Raw genomic sequence first — 27,271 nt, forward strand, 5'->3', positions numbered from 1 at the left:
CTAGAAATATTGTACTGATAACCTATTTGCACAGCAGCAATGGAGACACAGACACTGAGAACAGACTTATGGACACGGCTGGCAGGGAGGAAGTAGAGGGTGGGATGTATGGAGAGGGTTAGCATGCAAACTTAAACTATCATATGTAAAATAGACAGTCAATGGGAATTTGCTGTATGACTCAGGGAACTCAAACCAGAGCTCAGTAACAACCTAGAAGGGTAGGATGGGCAGGGAAATGGGAGGGATGTTCATGTGGGAGGGGACATGGGTAAATCTATGGCTGATTCTTATTGATTTTTGGTAGAACCCAACATAATACTATAAAGTAAGTATACTTCTATTAAAAATAAATAAATATAAAATAAACAACCACCCACCCCTGTAATTCCATATGCCAGCGGACCCAGGAGGAGGCTCGCACATGCATGCATGAGGTAAAAGGCAGACAGATCTCTGTCTTGACTGTGATGCCTACAGTGGCTCATGAACCATCATATTTCCCTCTCAGCTGCACTCCAGGAGTCCCGGAAAACCTATCTTAAGAATTTTTGCATGGAGATAAGTCCTTCTGTGAAACTCCAGGTATTGACAAGAGCACCTCTGTCTGCTTCATTCACACACCCTTCCACCCTGTGGCCAGATCCCTGTGGTTACAACTGACTCAGAGGGAAGACGAACCTTTGACAGACGACCAGTGAGCTTGCACAGAAATTTGGCTTAAATCTGTGGCCCAGAACAGGAACACAAGATTAGTACCACTGAAACATGTATATTATCATACGTGAAGCGGATCGCCAGTCCAGGTTCGATGCATGAGACAGGGTGCTCAGGGCTGGTGCACTGAAATATCCCTGAGGGATGGGATGCAGAGGGAGGTGGTAGGGGGGTTCAGGATGGGGGACACATGTATGCCCATGGCTGATTCATGTCATTGTATGGCAAAAACCACTACAATATTGCAAAGTAATTGGCCTCCATTTAAAATAAGAATTTTTTAAAGTAAAAAAAAAATTAAAAAAAGATGTACTGCCACTTTGGGGGAAACAAAGGACAGGCTGTCAGTACCATTTCTGGTGCACTAATTTATCTAGACAAGACATAGAAGCACAGAAATTCTGACAAAACAGGGATGAGAAGTGTCAGCAGGTGCCACTATAGAAGATCTGAAATAGTTGCGGAGTCTCTAGCAGGGTTGAAGGAAGTTGTCTCTCACCCAAAGGAGACTAGAACTTTAATTAGAAAAACAGCACCACAAAACTTTAAGGAACATGAACTCAAAGTATCATGATAGCAACAAAGTATAAAAATCGTCAGTATTCACATCCAATTGGCGATGTGTGATTTATCCAGTGAAGAATGCAACCTAGATGTCCATCTGCAGATGAATGGATAAGAAAGCTGTGGTACACATACACAATGAAATATTACTTAGCCATTAAAAAGAATACATTTGAATCAATTCTAATGAGGTGGATGAAACTGGAGCCGATTATACAGAGTGAAGTAAGCCAGAAAGAAAAACACCAATATAGAATATCAACGCATAGATATGGAATTTAGAAAGATGGTAATGACAACCCTGTATGCGAGACAGCAAAAGAGACACAGATGTATAGAACAGTCTTTTGGACTCTGTGGGAGAGGGAGGGGGGTACGATTTGGGAGACTGGCATTAAAACATGTATAATATCATATAAGAAACGAATCGCCAGTCCAGGTTCGATGCAGGATACAGGAAGCTTAGGGCTGGTGCACTGGGACGACCCAGAGGGATGGTATGGGGAGGGAGGTGGGAGGGGAGTTCAGGATGGGGAACATGTGTGCACCCGTGGTGGATGCATGTTGATGTATGGCAAAAGCAATACAATATTGTAAAGTAAAAAATAAAATTAAATTAAAAAAAAAAAGAATTCGAAATAGCCATTTTAAATAACTCAGTGTGCTATAGAAAATACAGTAAGATACTTGAACAAAAGCAGGGAAACAATAAACAATGGACAAAACAAGCAGTTTAATAAAAATGTACAAATCATAAAAAAACAGAAACTCTGGTGCTGAAGGTTCCAAGGATGAAATGAAATAATTCATTAAAGAGCATCAACCACAGAGTCAAAAAGGTAGAAGAATCCATGAGATAGATGATATATCAAAGTTATCTTGTCCAGGGAGATTAAATTAAAATCACAATGAGGTACCATCTCATGCTGGTCAGAAAGGCTGCTATCAAAAAGTCTACAAACAATAAATACTGGAGAGTATGGAGAAAAAGGAAGCTTCTTACACTGTTTGTGGGAATGTAAACTAGTACAGCCACTATGGAGAACAGTGTGGAGATTCCTTAAAAAACTGGAAATGGCACTGCCATATGACCCAGCAATCCCACTGCTGGGCATACACACTGAGCAAATCAGAATTGAAAGAGACACATGTACCCCAGGGTTCATCGCAGCACTGTTTTTAATAGTCAGGACATGGAAGCAACCTAGATGTCCATCATCAGATGAATGGATAAGAAAGCTGTGGTACATATACACAAAGGAGTATTATTCAGCCATTAAAAAGAATACATTCCAATCAGTTCTAATGAGATGGATGAAACTGGAGCCTATTCTAAAGAGTGAAGTAAGCCAGAAAGAAAAACACCAATACAGTATACTAACGCATATATAAGGAATTTAGAAAGATGGTAACGATGACCCTGTGTACGAAACAGCAAAAGAGACACAGATGTATAGAACAGTCTATTGGACTCTGTGGGAGAGGGAGAGGGTGGGATAATTTGGGAGAATGGCATTGAAACATGTATAATATCATATATGAAATGAGTCGCCAGTCCAGGTTTGATGCACGATACTGGATGCTTGGGGCTGGTGCACTGGGACGACCCAGGGGGATGGTACGGGGAGGGAGGAGGGAGGAGGGTTCAAGATGGGGAACAAGTGTATGTACCTGTGGCAGATTCATGTTGATGTATGGCAAAACCAATACAATATTGTAAAGTTAAAAAATACAATAAAATAAATATATTTTAAAAATAAATAAATAAAAACAAAATTAAAATTTTTTAAAAAAAATAAAAGAATACAAAAGAACAAAGAAAGGCTACATGATCTATGCTACATTGAAAACAGAACCTATTTGCAAATTATTGAAGTTCCAGGAGGAGAAAAGGAGATGAGGCAGAAAATATATTTAAGGAGTAATGTCTGAGAACTTCCTAAATCAAGGATGATATTTGAATATCTAAGTTCAGGAAGCTTACAGGTGACCAAACCAAATCAACCTAAAAAGTCCTCTACAACACACATTTATAATAAAGTTGCAAAAATCAAAGAAAAATAGAGACACCTTCAAGCAGCATGTAGAAAAAACAAACAAGCTAACAATACAAAAACCTTGAAATTTACTAAAGAGCCTTCATTTGGATCTTAGCAAATCTCTCAGCAGAAACCTACTAGGCCAGGAGAAAGTGGGATGGTTTATTCCAAGTGTTGAAAGAAAAAACTGCCAAAGAAGAATACTTGAAAATATCATTCAGAAAAGAAAAGAATATAAAGATTTCACCAGACCAACAAAAATTGAGGAAACAGAACACAATTAGACCTTCCTTGAGGAAGGCATGGCAACCCACTCCAGTATTCCTGCCTGGAGAACCCCATGGAGGGAGGAGCCTGGCGGGACCAGGCTGCCCACAGGGTCCCAAAGAGTCAGACACAGCTGAGGTAACTGAGCAGGCACACAGACCTTCCTTACTGAAACACTAAAAGGAATTATTGAAGCTGAAGTAAAAGAATGCTAATTCATTCCATGAAAATACCTAGTACACTGGTAAATTTAAGTGCACATTCACATTCAGAACACTGCAGTACCTTCATATGGAATGTTAAACACAACTATTTAAGAGTTAAAGCACAGGAATATAAAAATTACTATATCTACAATTATTTTTTAATTAAGTACACATTGTAAAAAGAGGTAAATCATGACATCAAAAAGATAAAATGGAGAAGGGTAAAAGGAAGGAGATTTAATATGTGGTTGATGTTCATATATTATCAGCATAAAACACACTGCTCTCTCTGTAAGGTGTTTTATGTAAATCTCATGGTAAACAAAGCAAGAATCCATACTAGATTAAATGCATACTACTATAACAAATATCATGAAATCAAAAAGGCAAGCCATTAGAGGAAAGAAAAAATTAGGAAACTATAAAACATCCTGTCTGAGTGTACTCCAGGAGTTGGTGATAGACAGGGAGGCCTGGCCTGCTGAGATTCATGGGGTCGCAAAGAGTCGGACACGACTGAATGACTGAACTGAACTGAAAATAAAAAAGATAATATTAATACATCCTTATCTATCAATAATTACTCTAAATATAAAGGATTGCATGTTTGCATGCTAAGTCACTACAGTTGTGTCTGACTCTTTGAGACTCAATGGACTGTAGCCCTCCAGGCTCCTCTGTCCATGGGATTTCCCAGGCAAGAATACTGGAGTGGGTTGCCATCTCCTTCTCCAATGTTTTCTTCTATCTCAATGAAATTCTTAAGCAATTACTTTGAATTACTTATCAGACAAATCGTCCATATCTGTTATTTGGGGTCAGTAACTGAAAAACTATTGTTTTTCTGTTAACATTTTAGTCCTTTGATGTCTGTGTCCCTTGAAGTCTCAGGTTGCTGTGTTTGCATTTAATGAAGCAGTCACTCCCTCCAGTCTTACAGACTGACCTGGGGAGGGAAGTACACTGTCACATTGGTAGGGATTTTGAGACTTTTCAGACATTTTTTAAGGAGACACCTGTCCCATGTACTCAATTCCTCCTAGGAGAGAATTCTGAAGCTCATATGCGTCTATCAACGCAGCAAAGACAGTCTCTGTGCCGACAGTTTCCTGGCTGCTTCCCTGGGGCAGTGCCAAATGCTCACATTCGTGAGCAGACCCACGGGGACAGGTTGGCTTCTAGATGTACCACAGGCCATCTGCAAAGGTCTAGATGCCACCGTGGGGAGTTACACAGGGAGCTGGACCTGGGGAGGGGATGTGGATGAGATGAGAGGCCCAGGGGTGAGCAGAACCACAAGCACGGTGTCTGCAATGGTTTGGGGCTCCCTGGTGGGATCTCCACATGGTCATTAGGACCCAGGTCAGTAGGCTCCTTGAGGAATTCTAGCCCTGGATGCTGTACTCCTGGCCTCTCCCCATCCCAGCCATGCAGGTGACCCCAGTGTCCTGGATAAGGGGAGAGAGAAGTGCGCTGGAAGATGAGGATGCCGCCCTTGCTCACACGCTCTTATTTTCCCCACAGGTAAAATCCTGTGCTGAGGGGTCTATCTTGGCACTAAGCAGGGCCACCTCAGGAGCAAAATGAGGCTATGCCTCTAACCCTCAGTGAGGCGTCCAGTCTTGAATCTTTGTGCCCTAGGAGCATGCTGTCATGTCTCTGCTAGACTCCTGCTGCTGCTAAGTCGTTTCAGTCGTGTCCGACTCTGTGCGACCCCTTAGACGGCAGCCCACCAGGCTCCCCCGTCCCTGGGATTCTCCAGGCAAGAACACTGGAGTGGGTTGCCATTTCCTTCTCCAATGCATGAAAGTGAAAAGTGAAAGTGAAGTTGCTCAGTCGTGTCCGACTCTTAGCGACTCTATGGGCTGCAACCTACCAGGCTCCTCCATCCATGGGGTTTTCAAGGCAAGAGTCCTGGAGTGTGGTGCCATTGCCTTCTCCTTGCTAGACTCCTGGACCCCCACAAAGATACCATCATTATCCACAAATGATGGTCAAAGTCTGTGTTTGTATCACGAGAGACGGTGAGACTCCTGCCACCTTTCTGACCTCACTCTGTTATTACAGGTTTCTTCATTGTGGATCTTCTCCTCTTTTCTTGACTAATGTCTATCAATGGGTACATATATTTGGTTATATACTTATCTAGAAGTCTATAGGTACACTCATAGACACTTGTAAACAAAAAAATTAAATAGGTCCTTTGGAAAAACAAGAATCTGATATAAACTTTTGGAGTGGATAATACAGCTGAGTCTTAGAAAATTATAAACACATGGGATTTCAGCCCAGTTTACTCACTGACACGGATGCATCTGGGAGGAGGAGACCAGCCACTCTCTGTGCAGGTCATTGTGTTCTGATCATTTCGAAGACTGTAGCCTTCATAGCAGTGAACTCTTACAGTTTCACCCTGTAAATATTTTTCTTCAGGAGATGGGGTATGTCCATTTTCCAAATAATTGAAAATACATTGTCCTTAGGATCATAAAATTAATATGAAAGAAATACAGCATAAATTTGGGAAAATAGTACATTAAAGATTAACCTTATAGAATCTACATAAGAATGCATTAGTATTCAAATATAACATGTAACAATAAAAACGGAAGCTAGTACCACGTTTGTGGAAAATGAAAAAGATAATATTCCATATTATTTGTCTTTAGTTTTATGACTAAAATATGTATAAATGATGCAGATATTCTTGTAAAGTCTCTGTATCTCTCATACGATTTACATGAAAAGCATCTAGTAGAGGGAAGTTCTATTGGATTTTTTGCTCACAGAACTCATCCCGTGGCCTTACTGTTGTTACATAACACTTAACTGTACTCACTTGTCAACTTTTGTCTCTTCACTCTTTCAAAGATTATGCATATAAACTTAAAGAGGTTTACTTACTGAGGCATGGTTCTTCTGGAGACCATCCTTCTGCTGTGCAAGTCAGGTAGTTCCAGGAACGTTGTGAAGGAGGCACAAAAGACGGATCACAGTTATAGACAAACTGTTGATTTACACGTGCTGGAAAGTATCCTCTGTATGCATAAGATAGCCGTCCATGTTTTATTACTGGATAACTACAAGGTTTCCCTTGGAATAAAAAAAGTAGAAATAATGTTTTACCTCAGTATACAATTTGAATTAATATTTCATCCATGGAATATATCCTTGTTCAATTAATTACACTCATTGCATTATGGTTTCTAGGGAAAAAAAGTTATAGAAAATTCAGATGATTGAAGTATGTAAGGAACTCCTTGCTAATGAAGATCAAATTCTGTCTTGTGGGTCATATTATGTAAAATTTGTATGTGGATTCTCTTGGTAGGAAATTATATTAAATGATTTCTCCTTAAGTACAGAAGTCCCAACCTTGGTTGACTAGCATCTTAATCAAGAGATGAAAGTACAGATTGTATCTTGTGGCTTATCTGCTTTCTTTTTCTTTCTTCTCCATTCTCATCAGAAATCAGAATCCTGACATTTATTCTCATACCAAGTCAATGTAGGAATCAAACAGATTTTTTTTACAATTATCATTCATTAGTTTACTTTTCTGTTTATTGGAAATATGTGATATATAGAGAAAACCACAACAATTTTTCATTGATCAAATCACACAGAGTAACATTCTTATTTATCTATCAAACTGGACATTAAGATATCTTTTCCCTTGCTTGTCTAATCAGAGAAATGAACAATGAATAATTCTTAATATTTAAATGGTTAAAATGAAGGGAAACCCTTGTCACTTATGGTCTAATTTTAATTGGAGAATGGTGTATTTTTCAGTATTTCTTACAAATATTTTAAATGAGGTATAACATAATTACATTTTATTGTTATTAGCATATATTGAGTAATTTTCATGTATATGCTTGCTATGTGAATTATAAAATTTGATTCTTTGCATATCTTAATCCATTTCTTTAACAAAGACTTGTCAATTATACCCTCTCATGGCCTATAGTCTGCATCTTTCATCACTGATAGATTTCCCCCACTTTTTTGAAGCTTGTCTGCATTTTTAAGTTTGAAATGCTTAAATAGTTTGATTCCTCTTAAGTAATAGTCTAGGTTTCTGTCCACTACTTTTTGGAGATTAGAACATTGTCTCTTCATCCTTGAATTTTACAAATTTCATCATGTATGTTAAGATATGTGTACCTTTCAATAATTCTATGTTGGGCAAGTTTGAGTCTTTGTATTTGCAAGAACCAAGTGAAAAGAACTCAATTAGCTTTGTCATTATGTTGTAGAGGAGAGATTTGAGTTCTGATGATCTGATTTCAGAACTAGTACATTTATCATTTTGATGCATCATAGAATATGAATACAGTAAAATAATCCTCTGACACTCACTTCCAAAAGGTACACAAAGAGGGCATAATTAAAAGTAAGCATCATTACTATCACTGGCCTGAGCTATTTTCCTCCTCTCTTTTATTTGCGCAAATGTGAATCTGTCTTTGTCTCTCTAACCAGATCATTTATTGAAGCACATATAATAGTCCACTATAGTTGGAATGGCATTGACTTTGTCAGGACTCAGAACAGCCTCATTCTTCTCTTACACTCTATCAACCCAGGTTCAGGTCTCATGAGCAGGCTTGGCTGTCCATCATAATGTTGGCTCAGATTGATCTCAACATTGATGAAAAGTATTCACCAAGTTTTAAAGTGTTTCTAGTCTTTCTGTACCTCTGCAACTTACTCCAAAGATCCAGGCCCGGGATCTTATAATTTTTAAATTTAAGTTTTAAATTTCATGTTATTAGGTCCAACCTCACACATGGGAGTCGTTCTGAGGGATGAATCTGTCCCAATATAGGTTCACTATCAGCACCTGTGTATCATTCCAGATGCATCTCCTTTGCAGCATTAAACTAGCTGATGATACAAAAGAGGAAAGGAACGGGCCTGAGAACAAAGTCCTGCATCTGATAATCAGCTCATTAAATGAAACTATGAATATTGATAAACTGTTTAAATAGTTTCCTCATGTTGTCCACAAGAACTTCACAAGGTCCCTTGTGGGATAACCTTGTTGTGATATAAATAGAATTGGGTTGATCTACCATTTTCAAAGGGCTTCCCTATGGCTCATTGGTGAAGAATCCATCTGCAATGCAGCAGACACAGGAGATGCAGGTTTCATCTGTGGGTCAGAAAGATTCCCCTGGAGAAGGAAATGGCAACCCACTGCAGTATTCTTGCCTGGAGAATTCCACAGACAGAGGATCCTGGTAGGCTATAGTCCAAAGGATCACAAAAAGTTGTACATGATTGAGCGACTAAGCACACAGCACCATTTTCATAAATCCATCTTAAACAAGATGAAATATTTTTCCTAAAATTCTTATGCAGATTAAAATCTGTTTCATACTGCTAATACCTTCATTTTAATGGAACTTATGCTTTGAAAATTCATTTTAAATGTATGCTCGGAATTACCATTAAGGTCACTGAACTGTTTTATATCATTACAGTTTTCTTTCATGGAATAACTGGTTTAAGTATGCTGAAATTTTACAGTGTACTGTTAGAAAGAAGATTGTTTAGAGGCAACTTAGAGGAAGTTGAGGAGTAAAGGAAGCATCCCCAGAAAATACTCTGTTCAGCTGACCTGATGTTTTTCTATATTTTACGGTTTTAGGAAAGTCCACAACGCCTTCCACACTCCTCTCTTCAAACAGAACCTAAGTACTCACCACTGAGTGTGCAGGACTTAGTGTCCATTTCTAAAGAATACACATGACTGACATGACAGTGTGTGACCAAGTCATACCTGGTGTGGAGGCTTCCTCCTCCCTCTCTGGGGTCACTGCCCCTGAGAAAAGCTAGCTGTCTCTCAAGTGACCTGCAGAGACGCCCAGCTGGTCAGGTACTGAGGCCTCCCCACAAAGCCAGGAGAGTGAGCCAACCTGGAAGCAAAGCCTCCAGCCCAGCTGAGCCTCCAGGTGACAGTGGCCCAGGTCAATACCCTGACTGCCACCCATGCATAGTGATTCAGAACCAGACAGTGTAGGCCCTTCCTCATTCCTGACCCACAGGAGCTCTAAGAATATGGAGGGTTGTTGTCCTAAGCCAAAACGTTTTCTGGGAAACGTGTTAATTTGACTATGTATCTAATACAATGGCTTCCCAGTGAGCCCAAGTGATAAAGAAGCCGCCTGCCAATGCAGGAGACATAGTACATGCAGGTTTCAATCCCTGAGTTGAGAAGAACACCTGGAAGAAGGCACTCCAGCATTCTTGCCTGGAAAATCCCATGGACAGCGAAGCCTGGTGGGCTACAGTCCATAGGGTGGCAAAGAGTCAGACATGACTGAGGAATTTAGCATGCATGCATGCGGGCATCTAAAACAATAGGTGCTATGTGATGTTATTTTTACTTAATGACTTAGATCCAGTATTACAATTATTTTGCATGCTAATTCACTTCTGTCATATCTAGTTCTTTGTGATCACCTGTGGACTATATCCTGCCAAGCTTCTCTGTCCATGGGATTCTCCAGGCAAGAATAGTGGAGTAGGTTGTTAGAGATTTATATATTCAAAAACACAGCCATATTTTATCTTTGAGTGGCAAAAATGTAAAGAGTTTTTAGTTTACAAAAATGTTTTTATTCCTTATTAGAATTGCCTACTTCAAGAAGCAAATAATGCCTCTAAAAGCCCCAAATTACCATACACAGTAGGGTGGATACTTGGATTTGCCATACTGCATAGGGCATGGTGCCCCACTGTTGTATGTTTAAGAGAAAGAAATTTCGCAATTAAGAAGAAGGTCAAGATATGAATGGAACATACAGGCACATCTCGGAACAGGTGCCCAGCCATCTCTGGTACACGTTGCATCAGTTCCACGTATCTCGGGAAAAAAACCCTTTTTACACTCATAAGTGATTTTATCTTGACCTCTGTATTTGCTTAATTCAGGTCTGTACACACCGTTTGGAATACGAGGAGGATCACATATTATTTCTGAAAAGACAAAAGGTATGTTCACAATATAGAAATCACATCCATTAAAATAATCAATTATATAAAAATATAAAAGTGGATGTTATTAATTTGTTCTTCGTACAGCACAAAAGTCAGTAAAATGAGCACAGCCTCATACCCCTCCTGCTGTATCACTTACATTTCCCTTCATTGTGTTTCTCATCTGATGTATCTGTACCCTAGGTACTCTTGAACTCTCTTTCTCCACAGTCAACACACTCTTCATGATATTCCACATCTGGCAAAGAATTCATGATGTATCACTTCAGCTATTCTTTCCACTTTCTGCAAGTTTCTCGGCTTCTGTATTTCTCACAAGTACTGCTGTAAAATATTCTCCTCCCTCCAGACACTTGTTGCAATAGCACACCCTGTCCTTTTGAAGTAGACTTAAATACAGGGATTGCAAAGGACAATGAAATGAATGTGGGAGTAATGTTTTCCTTTAGAGAGGGAGGGAGTTGAAAAAGTCATTGAATTTTCATGTTCTCTTTCCCACAGCTACAGTGATTAAAAAAGAACACGGAAGGTCATATCTCCATTCCCTGATTCGGACAATTAAAATAATGAGGAGGGTCCCTCCTGATCTATGTTTTCCGGGAATTTTGTTAATTAAGACTATATATCTAATACAATGGGCTTCCCAGTTGGCACAAGTGGTAAGGAATCTACCTGCCAAGGCAAGAGACATAGCAGATGCAGGTTCCAATGAAGGTTGGAAGTGCACATACATAGAAAATAAACCTTAGTTTTTTAAGCCACTAAGATTTTGGAATACATTATTCTTATTGTAATAAAATAACCTAATCCAGGTTTAAAAACTCCTCTTTCACATAAAGACTCAGGTGAAAGGTGTCTATCGTAAATACTGAGCTCCACCATTGTAGGGAAGAAGTAGACATCAGTCAGTTCAGTCGCTCAGTTGTGTCCGACTCTGTAACCCCATGAACTGCAGCACACCAGGCCTTCCTGTTCATCACCAACTCCCAGAGTTCACTCAAACTCATGTCCATGGAGTCAGGGATGCCACCCCATCTATTCACCATGAAGTGATGGGACCAGATGCCAGGATCTTAGTTTTCTGAATGTTGAGCTTTCAGCCAACTTTTCCACTCTCCTCTTTCACTTTCATCAAGAGGCTTTTTAGTTCCTCTTCACTTTCTGCCATAAGGGTGGTGTCATCTGCATATCTGGTGTTACTGATAATTCTCCTGGCAATCCTGATTCCAGCTTGTGTTTCTTCCAGCCCAGTGTTTCTCATGATGTACTTTGCATATAAGTTAAATAATCAGGGTGGCAATATACAGCCTTGATATACTCCTTTTCCTATTTGGAACCAGTCTGCTGTTCCATGTCCAGTTCTAACTGTTGCTTCCTGACCTACATACGGATTTCTCAAGAGGCAGGTCAGGTGGTCTGGTATTCCCATCTCTTTCAGAATTTTCCACAGTTTATTGTGATCCACACAGTCAAAGGCTTTGGCATAGTCAATAAAGCAGAAATAGATGTTTTTCTGAAACTCTCTTGCTTTTTCCATGATCCAGCGGATGTTGGCAATTTTATCTCTGGTTCCTCTGCCTTTTCTAAAACCAGCTTGAACATCTGGAAGTTCATGGTTCACATATTGCTGAAGCCTGGCTTGGAGAATTTTGAGCATTACTTTACTAGCGTGTGAGAAGAGTGCAATTGTGTGGTAGTTTGAGCATTCTTTGGCATTGCCTTTCTTTGGGATTAGAATGAAAACTGATCTTTTCCAGTCCTGTGGCCACTGCTGAGTTTTCCATATTTGCTGGCATATTGAGTGTAGCACTTTCACAGCATCATCTTTCAGGATTTGAAACAGCTCAACTGGAATTCCATCACCTCCACTAGCTTTGTTCGTAGTGATGCTTTCTAAGGCCCACTTGACTTCACATTCCAGGGTGTCTGGCTCTAGGTGAGTGATCACACCATCGTGATTATCTTCGTCGTGAAGATCTTTTTTGTATAGTTCTTCTGTGTATTCTTGCCACCTCTTCTTAATATCTTCCACTTCTGTTAGGTCCATACCATCTCTGTCCTTTATCAAGGCCATCTTTGCATGAAATGTTCCCTTGGTATCTAATTTTCTTGAAGAGATCGCCAGTCTTTCCCATTCTGTCGTCTTCCTCTATTTCTTTGCATTGATCGCTGAGGAAGGCTTTCTTATCTCTCCTTGCTATTCTCTGGAACTCTGCATTCAGATGCTTTATCTTTCCTTTTCTCCTTTGCTTTTCACTTCTCTTCTTTTCATAGTTATTTCTAAGGCCTCCCCAAACAGCCATTTTGCTTTTTTGAATTTCTTTTCCATGGGGATGGTCTTGATCCCTGTCTCCTGTACAATGTCACGAAACTCAGTCCATAGTTCATCAGGCACTCTATCAGATCTAGTCCCTTAAATCTATTTCTCACTTCCACTGTATAATCATAAGGGATTTGATTTTAGTCATACCTTAATGGTCTAGTGGTTTTCCCTACTTTCTTCAATTTAAGTCTGAATTTGGCAATAATGAGTTCATGATCTGAGCCACAGTCAGCCCCGGTCTTGTTTTTGCTGACTGTATAGAGCTTCTCCATCTTTGGCTGCAAAGAATATAATCAATCTGATTTCGGTATTGACCATCTGGTGATGTCCATGTGTAGAGTCTTCTTTTGTGTTGTTGGAAGAGGGTGTTAGCTATGACCAGTGCATTCTCTTGGCAAAACTCTATTAGCCTTTGCCCTGAAGTAGCCATAGACAATACATATAAGGAATGGGCATGTCTCTATTCCAGTAAGTCTTAGTTTACAAAAAGGAACAGGCTGGATTTGACCTGGCGCTATGGCGTGAACCAGACATGGGACAACAAACTGGTTCAAATTTTAGAAAGGAGTACATCAAGGCTGTATATTGTCACCGTGCTAATTTAACTTCTATACAGAGTACATCATGTGAATTGCTGGACTGGATGAATCACAAGCTGGCATCAAGATTGCCAGGAGAAATATCAATAACCTCAGATATGCAGACGATAGCACCCTAATGGCACAACGCAAAGAGGAACTAAAGAGCCTCTTGATGAAAGTGAAAAAGGAGAGTAAAAAAGCTGGCTTAAAATTCAACATTCAAAAAACTAAGATCATGCCAATCGGTCCCATCATTTCATGGCAAATAGAGGAGAAAAACTGGAAGCAGTGGCAGAATTTATAGTCTTGGGCTCCAAAATCACTGCAGATGGTGACTGCAGCCATGAAATTAAAAGACGCTTACTCCTTCAAAGAAAAGTTATGACAAACCTAGGCAGCATATTAAAAATCAGAGACATTACTTTGCCAACAGAGGTCTGTCTAGTCAAGGCTATGGTTTTTCCTGTAGTCATATACAGATGAGAGAGTTGGACCATAAAGAAGGCTGAGCACCAAAGAACTGATACTTTCAAACTGTGGTGCTGGAGAAGACTCTTGAGAGACTCTTGGGTAGCAAGGAGATCAAACCAGTCAATCCTAAAGGAAATCAACCCTGAATATTCATTGGAAGGACTGAAGCTGAAGCTGAAGTTCCAATGCTTTGGCCATCTGATGCAAAGAGCTGACTCACTAGAAAAGACTCTGATGCTGGGGAAGATTGAAGGTGGGGGGAGAAGGGAACAACAGAGGATGAGATGGTTGAATGGCATCACTAACTCAATAGACATGAGTCCGAGCAAACTCTGGGAGATAGTGAAGGACAGGGAAACCTGGCATGCTGCCATTTATGGGGTTGCAAAGAGTTGGACACAACTTCATGACTGCACAACAACTGTGTGTACACAACAATAGTGTGCTACTCCTTGACATAGTCCTTTCTGATTTATAAAGTTCTACTCAGTCATTTATATCAACTTTGCTAGTACACAACAAGGATCAATTTGCAATAATCTTTTTTTTTTTTAAGTCATGCTTTCCAGGTGGCTCAGTGGTAAAGAATCCAATGGAGGAGACAGAGGTTCAGTCCCTAGGTCAGGAAGATCCCCTGGAGAAGGGAGTGCCAATCCATGCCAGTATTGTTTCCTGGGAAATCCCAAGGACAGAGGAGCCTGGTGGGCTACAGTCCATAGGATCTCAAAGGAGTCAGACATGACTTCAACTAAACAGCAATAAATAAACATCAATACTCCATTTTCAGAAAAAATAAACTGCTTAATGGTAAGGAGTATTTGAGTTAAAGCAACTGGTAAAATATTCAGCAAAAGATATAAAAGAAATGTAACATTACCTATACAAGTAGGAGCTGGAGTCCATCCAGATTTAGTGCATACTGTATCTCCTCTCTGACCATATTCAAAACCGGCTGCACATCTGTATTGAACTCGTTCATTTGCCTTATAGGTTGCCTTTGGAAGTACAGCTTGTCCATTTAAAATGACTGGTGTTTTGCAGAAAATTTCTAAACAAAAGGGATTAAATTTCAAAATGCCCATTATATGTCAAAGTACTGTGTCCCAGATATAAGTTATATAAAGATAAAACTTTTGTTTCCATTCCATTAAGTAAATTAGGCCACCAAACAAAGTCCTGTTTTGACTTGAATGCTTGATGAATAATTTATCAGTTGTTTTTAACATTCATTTTTGGAAGAAAGTTAAAATTCTGATTTAAATCTTTTTGCTGATTTATTTAGTTGGGGGAATAAATTAGTCTTCTTGACATAAATAATGTCTAGTAACTTCATCAGCTATATATGTAAAACTGAATACCGAAGTAGTTTCATTGTGATTTATGTAAAACAGCCTATTCATATGTATCCTGGTTTTCCATATATTTTGCTTTATTTTAGATTAATGATATATAAAGAAGTTACTTGTCGTAACTTAAGCATTTTATATATTATAGTATTTTGAATGAATCTGAACATCAATTTCTAGAGCTGTGGGAAATGGTATTACTAAATATTTATGTTGCCTCCTGTCCTTCATTTGTAGAAAGCTAGAAAACATTATGTACTTAATGCCTTTCTCTTTTTTTCAACTTTTTCTAGGCTTTGTTTTTATTTTTATTTTTCCTAATTTTTATTGGTGTTTATTTGCTTCACAGTGCTGTGTTAGTTTCTACTGTACAGCACAGTTAATGAACTATATGTATACGTATATCCCTTCTTTTTTGGATTTCCTTTCCATTTGTGTCTCCACAGAGCACCGAGTTCCCTGTGCTATACAGTAGGTTCTCATTAATTTTCTATTTTATACATAGTATCAATAATATCTCTATATATGTCTATCCCAGTCTTACAATTCATCCCACTCCCCCTTCCCCCTTGGTATCCATACGTTTGTTCTCTACATCTGTGTCTCTGTTTCACCTTTGTAAATGAGATCATCTCTACCAATTTTTTCAGATTCTACATATATGTGTTAATACACAATACTTGATTTTCTTTCTGACTTACTTCACTCCATATGACAGTGCATAAGCCTCTTCTACATGTATCATTTTTTAAAAGCTTTTTATAAAAATTTTCAAACATAATCAAAAGTCAAAAAAATATGTGAACTCAATTCCAAATCATTTAAATTTGCTTTAAAAAAATAATAATTAGCAATACATAATGAACTTTTCTCATATCATTCAATATTCTTATACCAAATAATGTTTCCAGTTGCACTGCTGAGGCACTTAATAAGTGTTCTGCTGCTGCCAAGGCGCTTCAGCCGTGTCCAACTCTGTGCGACCCCATAGACGGCAGCCAGGCTCCGCCCTCCCTGGGATTCTCCAGGCAAGAACACTGGAGTGGGTTGCCATTTCCTTCTCCAAATAAGTGTTCTAACACTTGCATATAATGGGAAAGTAAAAATCAATATACTCAAGGAGAATATATGTGTTTTTTTAGGGAAAACATTCTCATGGAAATAATTTACGTAGAAATAACTAAGGAATTTTTATGAAGGAATTGTATCACAGATATTGCATTCAACTTACATGAACTCATGTAGTTCTGCTATGTAATTAAAATACCATATTTTTTTAAAAAGTAGGTAAAATTTGATACATAATTTCAGTGATCTGTAAAAATTATATATATTTTTTTGTTCTTGATAATAGAGTAATTATTAACAAAATACTTTATCAAAGAAATTAATTTAACTTGTTGTATTGCATCTCCAAAAAGCAACTGACCAGCTCTTGTGATTGCCATCCCTTCAAGTTTCTGTCAAAAACAAACAAACAAACAAAAGCTGGCCATCATCTTTCACACTGTCCTCTCTCAAACAATTTCCCCTGGGATTCCAGCAACAGTGACTAATTTCCCAGATTCTATTCTCCCTTCATCTCAATCTTTTCTTTCCTGTTTGCAACTTAATGATATTTTTCCTGTCACTTAAAATGCTGCATTGATTCCCAAACTAGTCTGCATAAAAGCCTAATCCTTCAGCATGGTGTGTGCCACCCCTCAGAACCTTGGACTGCCCATATTCTCTCCATCACTGACTTCTTCTCGGCCTGCATCCTACATTAAGGCCCCTGAGAACAATGGGAACAAGGGGCTTCATGCTCAGAGAGACCTCAAAGCCACTGCCCCTTCCACTCCATCCGACTGGTTTGCTTTTCCCTGCCTCAATTCATCTAAAGATTCTCATTCTTCCTTTAAGACATGTTTTGCATCAGTCATTTCTGATAGATTTCACTAACCACAGAAACGTATGCAAAAAATAAACCCCACCCATGATCCTCTAGAGCTTCCCTGTTGGCTCAGTTGGTAAAGAACCTGCCTGCAATGCAGGAGACCCAAGTTGGATCCTGGGTCAGAAAGATTCCCTGGAGAACAGAATGTCAACCCACTCCAGTATTCTTGCCTGGAAATCCCACGGACAGAGGAGCCTACTGGCTACAGTCCACGGGGTTGCAAGAGTCAGACACAACTCAGCAACTAAATCACAAGTCCCACCACATGATCTCTAGAGCATATGTAACTGCTACACTGCATATAAATATGTTCATCTTTATTAACTCGAAATAGTTTTGTAAAAAGGACTTTCTAGGAAGAGGAACACTTCTCTTTGTATCTCACTGTAAGACAGACTAGACTAAGAAAATGTAAATCATTTGGGGAAATTAGATAATGTTAAAAAATATATGATAGAAATTTCTCCCAAACAAGTATTGGTAAAAAAAAAAAAAGGTATGGTAATTTTAAATAAATTAGACATAATACATTATGACAAAAGCAAAAATCATCATGAGGTTCTCAAGGAAACATTTCACACAAAGATAGGCACAATAAAGGAGAAAAACAGGAAAGACCTAACAGAAGCAGAAGAGATTAAGAAGAGGTGGCAAGAATACACAGAATTGTACAAAAAAGATCTCAGTGACCCAGATAACCACAATTGTGTGGTCACTCACCTACAGTCAGACATCCTGGAGTATGAAGTCAAGTGGGCCTTAGAAAGCCTTGCTACAAACAAAACTAGTGGAGGTGATGGAATTTCAGCTAAGCTATTTCAAATCCTGAAAGATAATGCTGTTGAAGGGCTGCACTCAATATGCCAGCAACTTTGGAAAACTCAGGAGTGGCACAGGACCAGAAAAGTTCAGCTTTCATTCTAATCCCAAAGAAGGGCAATGCCAAAGAATGTTCAAGCTACCATACAATTGTACTCATTAACATGCAAGCAAGGTAATACTCAAAATCCTTCAAGCTAAGTTTCAATAATATTTGAACCAAGAACCCCCAGATGTACAGCTGGATTTAGAAAAAGCAGAGAAACCAGAGATCAAATCAGCATCTGCTGGATCATAGAAAAATAAAGGGAACTCCAGAAAAAACATCTATTTCTGCTTCATTGACTATTCTAAAGCCTTTGACTATGTGGATCACAACAAACTGTGGAAAATTCTTCAAGAGTTGGGAACGCCTGACCATCTTACCTGCCTCCTGGGAAACCAGTATGCAGGACAAGAAGCAATAGTTAGAACTGGACATGGAACAACTGACTGGTTCAAAATTGAGAAAGGAGTATGTCAAGGCTGTATACTGTCACCCTGTTAATTTAACTTACATGCAGAGTACATTATGCAAACTGCTGGGCTGGATGAAACACAAGCTAGAATCAAGATTGCTGGGAGAAATATCAACAACCTCAGATACATAGATGATGTCACTATAATGGCAGAAAGCAAAGAGGAACTAAAGAACCTCTTGAGGAAAGTGAGAGAGGAGAGTGAAAAAGCTGGCTTAAAACTCAGCATTCAAATAATGAAGATCATGGCATATAGTCTCATCACTTCATGGCAAATAGATGGGGAAAAGGTGGAAACTGTCAGATTTCATTTTCTTGGGCTCCAAAATCACTGCAGAGGGTGACTGCAGCCATAAAATTAAAAGGCTCTTGCTCCTTGGAAGAAAAGCTATGACAAACCTAAGCAGTGTATTAAAAAGCAGAATCATCACTTTGCCAAAAAAAGGTCTGTAATGCCAAAGTTATGATGTTTTCCACTACTCATGTATGCATGTGAGAGCAGGACCACAAAGAAGGCTGAGTGCCAAAGAACTGATGCTTTCAAACTGTGGTGCTAGAAGACTCTTGAGAGTCCCTTGGACTGCAAGGAAATCAAACCAGTCAATCCTAAAGGAAATCAGTCCTGAATATTCATTGGAAGGATTGATGCCAATGCTGACCTTCCAATACTTTGGCCACCTGATGCAAAGAGCCGACTCATTGGGACAAACCTCTGATGCTGGGGAAAATTTAGGGCAGGAGGAAAACGGGGCAACAGAGGATGAGATGATTGGATGGCATCACTGACTCAATGGTCATGTGTTTGAGCAAACTCTGGGACATAGTGAAGGACAGGGAAACCTGGTGCATTGCAATTCATGGGGTTGCAAAGAGTTGGACACTACTGAGCAACTAAACAACAACAAAATCATCATATTGGTCATGAGGCCAAGGTCAGCAGTATTACGACTAAAGAAATGCTGGCTTACAGGTTACTATAGAACTTTTTTTTAAAGACAAAAATTTATTTAGTGGATTCAATTCAGATCAGTAATATTTATACTAAACTTCCAGTGCAAGTATAAAACGGCCACTTTTAGAAGTGTTATTCAAAGACAGAATGTCATCATGATACATCAGTAGAGATAAACATTGAATGTTTAGTTTTTCAAATATAAAATGACCTTTTAGAGTTTTAAGGTACCATTTCACACCAGTCAGAATGGCTGCGATCCAAAAGTCTACAAGTAATAAATGCTGGAGAGGGTGTGGAGAAAAGGGAACCCTCTTACACTGTTGGTGGGAATGCAAACTAGTACAGCCACTATGGAGAACAGTGTGGAGATTCCTTAAAAAACTGGAAATAGACATGCCTTATGATCCAGCAATCCCACTGCTGGGCATACACACTGAGAAAACCAGAAGGGAAAGAGACACGAGTACCCCAATGTTCATCGCAGCACTGTTTATAATAGCCAGGACATGGAAGCAACCTAGATGTCCATCAGCAGATGAATGGATAAGAAAGCTGTGGTACATATACACAATGGAGTATTATTCAGCCATTAAAAAGAATACATTTGAATCAGTTCTAATGAGGTGGATGAAACTGGAGCCTATTATACAGAGTGAAGTAAGCCAGAAAGAAAAACACCAATACAGTATACTAACGCATATATATGGAATTTAGAAAGATGGTAACAATAACCCTGTGTACGAGACAGCAAAAGAGACACTGATGTATAGAACAGTCTTATGGACTCTGTGGGAGAGGGAGAGGGTGGGAAGATTTGGGAGAATGGCATTGAAACATGTAAAATATCATGTATGAAATGAGTTGCCAGTCCAGGTTCGATGCACGATACTGGATGCTTGGGGCTGGTGCACTGGGACGACCCAGAGGGATGGAATGGGGAGGGAGGAGGGAGGAGGGTTCAGGATGGGGAACACATGTATACCTGTGGCGGATTCATTTTGATATTTGGCAAATCTAATACAGTTATGTTAAGTTTAAAAATAAAATAAAATTAAAAAAAAAAAAAAAACTTGTAGCAGAAATGCTTTTACTTTAGTCATGAGTCAACTACACTTTAATTATGGTTATGAGAATGGACTTTAGTGTCATATAACCTAGATTTGAGAGAAGGCAATGGCACCCCACTCCAGTACTCTTGCCTGGAGAATCCCAAGGACGGGGGAGCCTGGTGGGTGCCATCCATTGGGTCGCACAGAGTCAGACACAACTGAAGCAACTTAGCAGCAGCACCAGCAGCAGCTACCTAGGTTTGAATCTTACCTCTACCATATACACCATGATTATTTTGGACATGCAATTTAATTTCTTTGCACCATGATTTCCTCATTATGAAACAGAGATGAACACAATACATAAATCACATGGTCATTTGGAAGGTTAAATAGATGACACTTGTAAACAGTTTAGATCACCTACTGTAAAGTAGTAAGTGCTGAATAAATGCTAGCAATTGTTAGTATTTTTCAAATCCTATAGGATGCACAGTGTTTTGAAAGGTATATTTTCATGAAAAAACAAACTAAACTCATGCAATTAATCAAATCAACAGTAAGTAAGTTTATCTTACCTACACATTTTGGTGTTTCTGCACTCCAAACACCACCTGCTGAGCAATGTATTTGTTTGGGTCCATCCAGCATGTAGCCTGAATTACACTCAAACTGTACCACTTGTCCATAGGTATATTCTTGGTCTGGTTCCAGGGCATCACTGAAAATTTTCCCATTCTCTGGTTCTGTCACTGGTAAACACTTAACAACTGAAAAAATAAACATAACTTCCTCTAATGAAATTGGAAAACTTTAAAACCTTATCATGAAAAAATGAGTATATATAAATTTGACATATATATATATAACCAACAGCAAGATTACTTTTTTAAAGATGTGTTTATTTGCTAAAACTGTTAGCCAGAAATAAATTCTACTAAGTAAAAACAAAGAAAAACAATAATAGTAGTAAGCTTATCTCTGATTCTTTCCTGTGGGAGTAAGCAAAAAACACTACTACCTTGAGATTTGTAATGAAAGTGTATATATTTTCACTTTCATTTTTAATGAAAGTGTATATATTTTCCATGAACAGTATGGAAAGGCAAAAAGATAGGATACTGAAAGATGAATTCCCCCAGTCAGTAGGTACCCAATATGGTACTGGAGATCAGTGGAGAAATAACTCCAGAAAGAATGAAGGGACAGAGCCAAAGCAAAAACAGCACCCAGCTGTGGATGTGACTGGTGATAGAAACAAGGTCCGATGCTATAAAGAGCAATATTGCATAGGAACCTGGAATGTTAGGTCCATGAATCAAAGCAAATTGGAAGTGGTCAAATAGGAGATGTCAAGAGTCAACGTCGACATTCTAGGAATCAGCCAACTAAAATGGATGGGAATGAGTGAATTTAACTCAGATGATTATTATATTTACTACTATAGGCAGGAAACCCTTAGAAAAAATGGAATAGCAATCATAGTCAACAAAAGGGTCCGAAATGTAGTACTTGGATGTAATCTCAAAAACAACAGAATGATCTCTGTTTGTTTCCAAGGCAAACCATTCAATATCACAGCAATCAAAGTCTAGGCCCCAATCAGTAATGCTGAAGAAGCTGAAGTTAAATAGTTCTATGAAGACCTACAAGACCTTCTAGAACTAACACCCAAAAAAGATGGCCTTTTCATTATAGGACTGGAATGCAAAAGTAGGAAGTCAAGAAACAACTGGAGTAGCAGGCAAATTTGGCCTTGGACACAGAATGGAGCAGGGAAAAGGCTAATAGAGTTTTGCCAAGAGAATACACTGGTCATAGCAAACACCCTCTTCCAACAACACAAGAGAAGACTCTACACATGGCCAGCACTGAAATCAGACTGATTATTTGCAGCCAAAGATGGAGAAGCTCTATGCAGTCAGCAAAAAGAAGATCGGGATTGACTGTGGCTCAGATCATGAACAGCTTATTGCCAAATGCAGACTTAAATTGAAGAAAGTAAGGAAAACCACTAGACCATTCAGGTATGACCTAAATCAAATGCCTTATAATTATACAGTGGAAGTGAGAATAGATTTAAGGGATTAGATCTGATAGACATATAGTGCCTAATGAACTATGGATGGAGGTTCATGACATTGTACAGGAGACAGGGATCAGGACCATTCCCAAGAAAAAGAAATGCAAAAAAGCAATATGGCTGTCTGAGGCAGCCTTACAAATAGCTTTGAAAAGAAGAGAAGCCAAAAGCAAAGAAGAAAAGGAAAAATATACCCATTTAAATGCAGAGTTCCAAAGAACAGCATGGGGAGATAAGAAAGCCTTCTTCAGTGACCAGTGCAAAGAAATAGAGGAAAATAATAGAATGGAAAGACTAGAGATCTTTTAAAGAAAATTAGAGATACCAAGGGAACATTTCATGCAAAGATGGGCTCAATAAAGTACAGAAATGGAATGGACCTAACAGAAGCAGAAGATATTAAGAAGAGGTGGCAAGAGTACACAGAAGAACTGTACAAAAAAGATCTTCATGACCCAGAATCACAATGGTATGATCACTCACCTAGAGCCAACATCCTGGAATGGGAAGTCAAGTGGGCCTTAGGAAGCATCACTATGAAGAAAGATAGTGGAGGTGTTGGAATTCCAGTTGAACTATTTCAAATACTAAAAGATGATGCTGTGAAAGTGCTGCACTGAATATGCCAGCAAATTTGGAAAATTCACAGGGGCCACAGGACTGGAAAAGGTTAGTTTTCATTCCAATCCCAAAGAAAGGCAATGCCAAAGAATGCTTAAACTACCACACAATTGCACTCATCTCACATGCTAGCAAAGTAATGTTCAAAATTCTCCAAGTGAGTCTTCAGCAATACGTGAACTGTGAACTTCCAAATGTTCAAGCTGGATTTAGAAAAGGCAGAGGAACCAGAGATCAAATTGCCAACATCCGCTGGATAATGTAAAAAGAAATAGAGTTCCAGAAAAACATCTATTTCTGCTTTATTGACTATGTCAAAGCCTTTGACTGTGTGGATCACAATAAACTGTGGAAAATTCTGAAAGAGATGGGAATACCAGACCACCTGACCTGCCTCTTGAGAAATCCGTATGTAGGTCAGGAAGCAACAGTTAGAACTGGACATGGAACAACAGACTGGTTCCAAATAGGAAAAGGAGTACGACAAGGTTGTATATTGTCACCCTTTTTATTTAACTTACATGCAGAGTATATCATGAGAAACCCTGGGCTGTATGAAGCAAAAACTGGAATCAAGATTGCTGGGAGAAACATCAATAACCTCAGATATGCAGATGACACCACCATTATGGCAGACAGTGAAGAAGAACTAAAAAGCTTCTGGATGAAAATGAAAGAGGAGAGTGAAAAAGTTGGCTTAAAGCTCAACATTCAGAAAACTAAGATCATGGCATCCAGTCCCATCACTTCATGGGAAATAGATGGGGAAACAGTGGAAACAGTGGCTGACTTTTTTGGGGGGCTTCGAAATCACTGCAGATGGTGGCTGCAGCCATGAAATTAAAAGATGCTTACACCTTGGAAGTAAAGTTATGACCAACCTAGATAGCATATTAAAAAGCAACCTAGATGTCCATCAGCAGATAAATGGATAAGAAAGCTATGGTACATATACACAATGGAGTATTACTCAGCCATTAAAAAGAATACATTTGAATCAGTTCTAATGAGATGGATGAAACTGGAGCCTATTATACAGAGTGAAGTAAGCCAGAAAGAAAAACACCAATACAGTATACTAACGCATATATATGGAATTTAGAAAGATGGTAACAATAACCCTGTGTACAAGACAGCAAAAGAGACAGTGATGTATAGAACAGTCTTATGGACTCTGTGGGAGAGGGAGAGGGTGGGAAGATTTGGGAGAATGGCATTGAAACATGTAAAATATCATGTATGAAACGAGTTGCCAGTCCAGGTTTGATGCACGATACTGGATGCTTGGGGCTAGTGCACTGGGATGACCCAGAGGGATGGTATGGGGAGGGAGGAGGGAGGAGGGTTCAGGATGGGGAACACGTGTATACCTGTGGCGGATTCATTTTGATATTTGGCAAAACTAATACATTTATGTAAAGTTTAAAAATAAAATAAAATTAAAAAAAAAAAAAGCAGAGACATTACTTTGCTAACAAAGATCCATCTAGTCAAGGCTATGGTTTTTCCAGTGGTCCTGTATGGATGTGAGAGTTGGAGTGTGAAGAAAGCTGAGCACCGAAGAATTGATGCTTTTGAACTGTGGTGTTGGAGAAGACTCTTGAGAGTCCCTTGGACTACAAGGAGATTCAACCAGTCCATCCTAAAGGAGGTCAGTCCTGGATGTTCATTGAAAGGACTGATGTTGAAGCTGAAACACCTGATGCGAAGAGCTGACTCATTTGAAAAGACCCTGATGCTGGGAAAGATTGAGGACAGGAGGAGAAGGGGATGACAGAGGATGAGACGGTTAGATGGCATCACCGACTCAATGGAGATGAGTTTGAGTAAACTCCGGGAGCTGGTGATGGACAGGGAGGCCTGGCGTGCTGCAGTCCATGGGGTCGCAGAGTCAGACACAACTGAGCAACTAAACTGAATTGAACTGATACATTTCAGTTCATTCATTTCATTCATATTTCTTACATAATTGAGAAATATAAAGTTGGAGATACTTAAATACAAAATTTCCATTTAAGTCTCACAATAATACAAAGCTGTATTCCTAAAAGGTATAAAAACAAACTTTCTGAATATATGTACTTCAATAAATAAACAGTCTTTAATTTTTCTTCTTCTTCTATATCAAAATAACTAGAGCACTTTTTTTATTTTCCTTATCATTTTCCAATATCCCTTAGGTTTAAGATAGTCAACCTTTATTTTAGAATAGAATCTCCCAGGATGCTTGTTAAATGGAAACTCTGTGGCTAGCTCCCTGCCCTATCACCCAAGGAACACTGATTCAGCCGATCTTTATGATCCAAAAATTTCAGTTTTTAAGAAGCACTCCAGATTATTCCAGTATGGATGTTCCCTAGAACATTTATCCCCTTCCTCTCATTTCTGTTGATGAAAGATCTCCCACTCTTTTTCAGAAAACAGGAATTTTGAGTGATCACTGTTCTTCTTTCCTTCTTCCTCTGCTTCTGTCTTTTTCTCTCTTTCCTCCCTTCCACTCTCTCTGCCCTGCATTTACCTCTTCTTTTTCCTCTCTACTTACTCATCACCATTCAACTAGGAAAAGTTATTTTCATGATGATAACAGATTATTCTTTTTATTTTATATTGGAGTATAGTCAATTAACAATGTTGTGATAGTTTCTGGTGGACAGCAAAGGGACTCTTATTTTCATGATGACTACAGATTGTAATCAGTGGTTTAAAATCGGTAAACAGGATGTGCAAATTTTCCATTCTCTCTGTTTGCTTTATGGATCAGTAAGAAAGGGCAGAGCTCTTCCTTAGTTTCTGGCTCTCTTCAGTAAACTAAAATCATAGGAAAACTCCCCGTGTCAGGCAGGAGGAAGGAGATGTTTAAACTATGTTCTCCAGTTAAGCTTTTATCTGAGATCCTTGCATTGGGGTGGTTATTTGGCTGTGTGCTCCTTCATTAATAAAGCTGACACTCTCATCTTCATTTTAATGTGATATGTGTGTTATTCCCAGTGGTTAGAATCCAAAAGGAAAAACAAAACTTAGATTTTTTTTTCTAGTCTGTAATACTTCGACTATTAGATTAGACGAACCTGTATTTATATTCGGTTATTGAAACACTTAACAACATAGCAATAAAAGATTAGATCCAAATCTGTACTATAGTAGAATCCACAAAAATAATTTGAGTAAGAAATATTTAATTATAGACTTTAAGAATATTTAATATAAGACATTTCCCCCAAAAAATCATATTTTAAATATATGCTTTAATATACTTGTAAATTAGTTCTACATCTACCTTCACATATGGGAATATCATTGGTCCATCCATTTGTGTCACATTCACGGAAATTCATCTCACCCACCATCTGATACCTAAAAATCAAAATTAACAGAATTGTGAGCTGATGTGTGTTTATGTGCAGTTTTAAGTTTGATACCATTTCAAATATCCAGAAATTCTAGAGGAAAACTATGAATAGGAGCACATGCTTCCCTCCCTCCTCAGGAAAGGCACTTAATTAAGCCCTCAGGTGCATGGACTTGAATTATCAAAATTCTTGGTTCGTGACACAAACTCATTAATGTTTTATGCATTTTTATTTTTCCAGTTGAGTCAGTTAATGAGGTACACTTAACAATGTAATAAGCTCCATGAACTATCACAAAAAAACAAAGATAAAAACATGAGATCATGATAAAAGCAGTAAACAACAGTTCACTGCATGTTACCCCAGTCCACTCTTTTTCCATATTTCTATCCATAGTCCTACCCTCCACGATTGT

The 27,271-nt window shown here is 38.7% G+C and overlaps 1 protein-coding gene across 4 annotated transcripts in view; it reads right to left on the bottom strand.

Annotated features, from left to right (window-relative positions):
* LOC129652806 (complement factor H) overlaps positions 1–27,271 on the bottom strand; it is a 107,711-nt gene that overhangs the window by 61,673 nt on the left and 18,767 nt on the right. For all 4 annotated transcript variants that reach the window (XM_055581821.1, XM_055581822.1, XM_055581823.1 and 1 more), the window contains exons 4-9: positions 26,784–26,860; positions 21,381–21,572; positions 15,057–15,227; positions 10,610–10,783; positions 6,698–6,886; positions 6,095–6,271 (exon numbers count right to left, since the gene is read on the bottom strand). In XM_055581821.1, coding sequence (XP_055437796.1) covers positions 6,095–6,271; positions 6,698–6,886; positions 10,610–10,783; positions 15,057–15,227; positions 21,381–21,572; positions 26,784–26,860 — 980 coding nt within the window. The remainder of the gene's footprint in view (positions 1–6,094; positions 6,272–6,697; positions 6,887–10,609; positions 10,784–15,056; positions 15,228–21,380; positions 21,573–26,783; positions 26,861–27,271) is intronic.

The sequence above is a fragment of the Bubalus kerabau genome, chromosome 5, assembly GCF_029407905.1.
Source record: "Bubalus kerabau isolate K-KA32 ecotype Philippines breed swamp buffalo chromosome 5, PCC_UOA_SB_1v2, whole genome shotgun sequence".
NCBI lineage: Eukaryota > Metazoa > Chordata > Mammalia > Artiodactyla > Bovidae > Bubalus > Bubalus kerabau.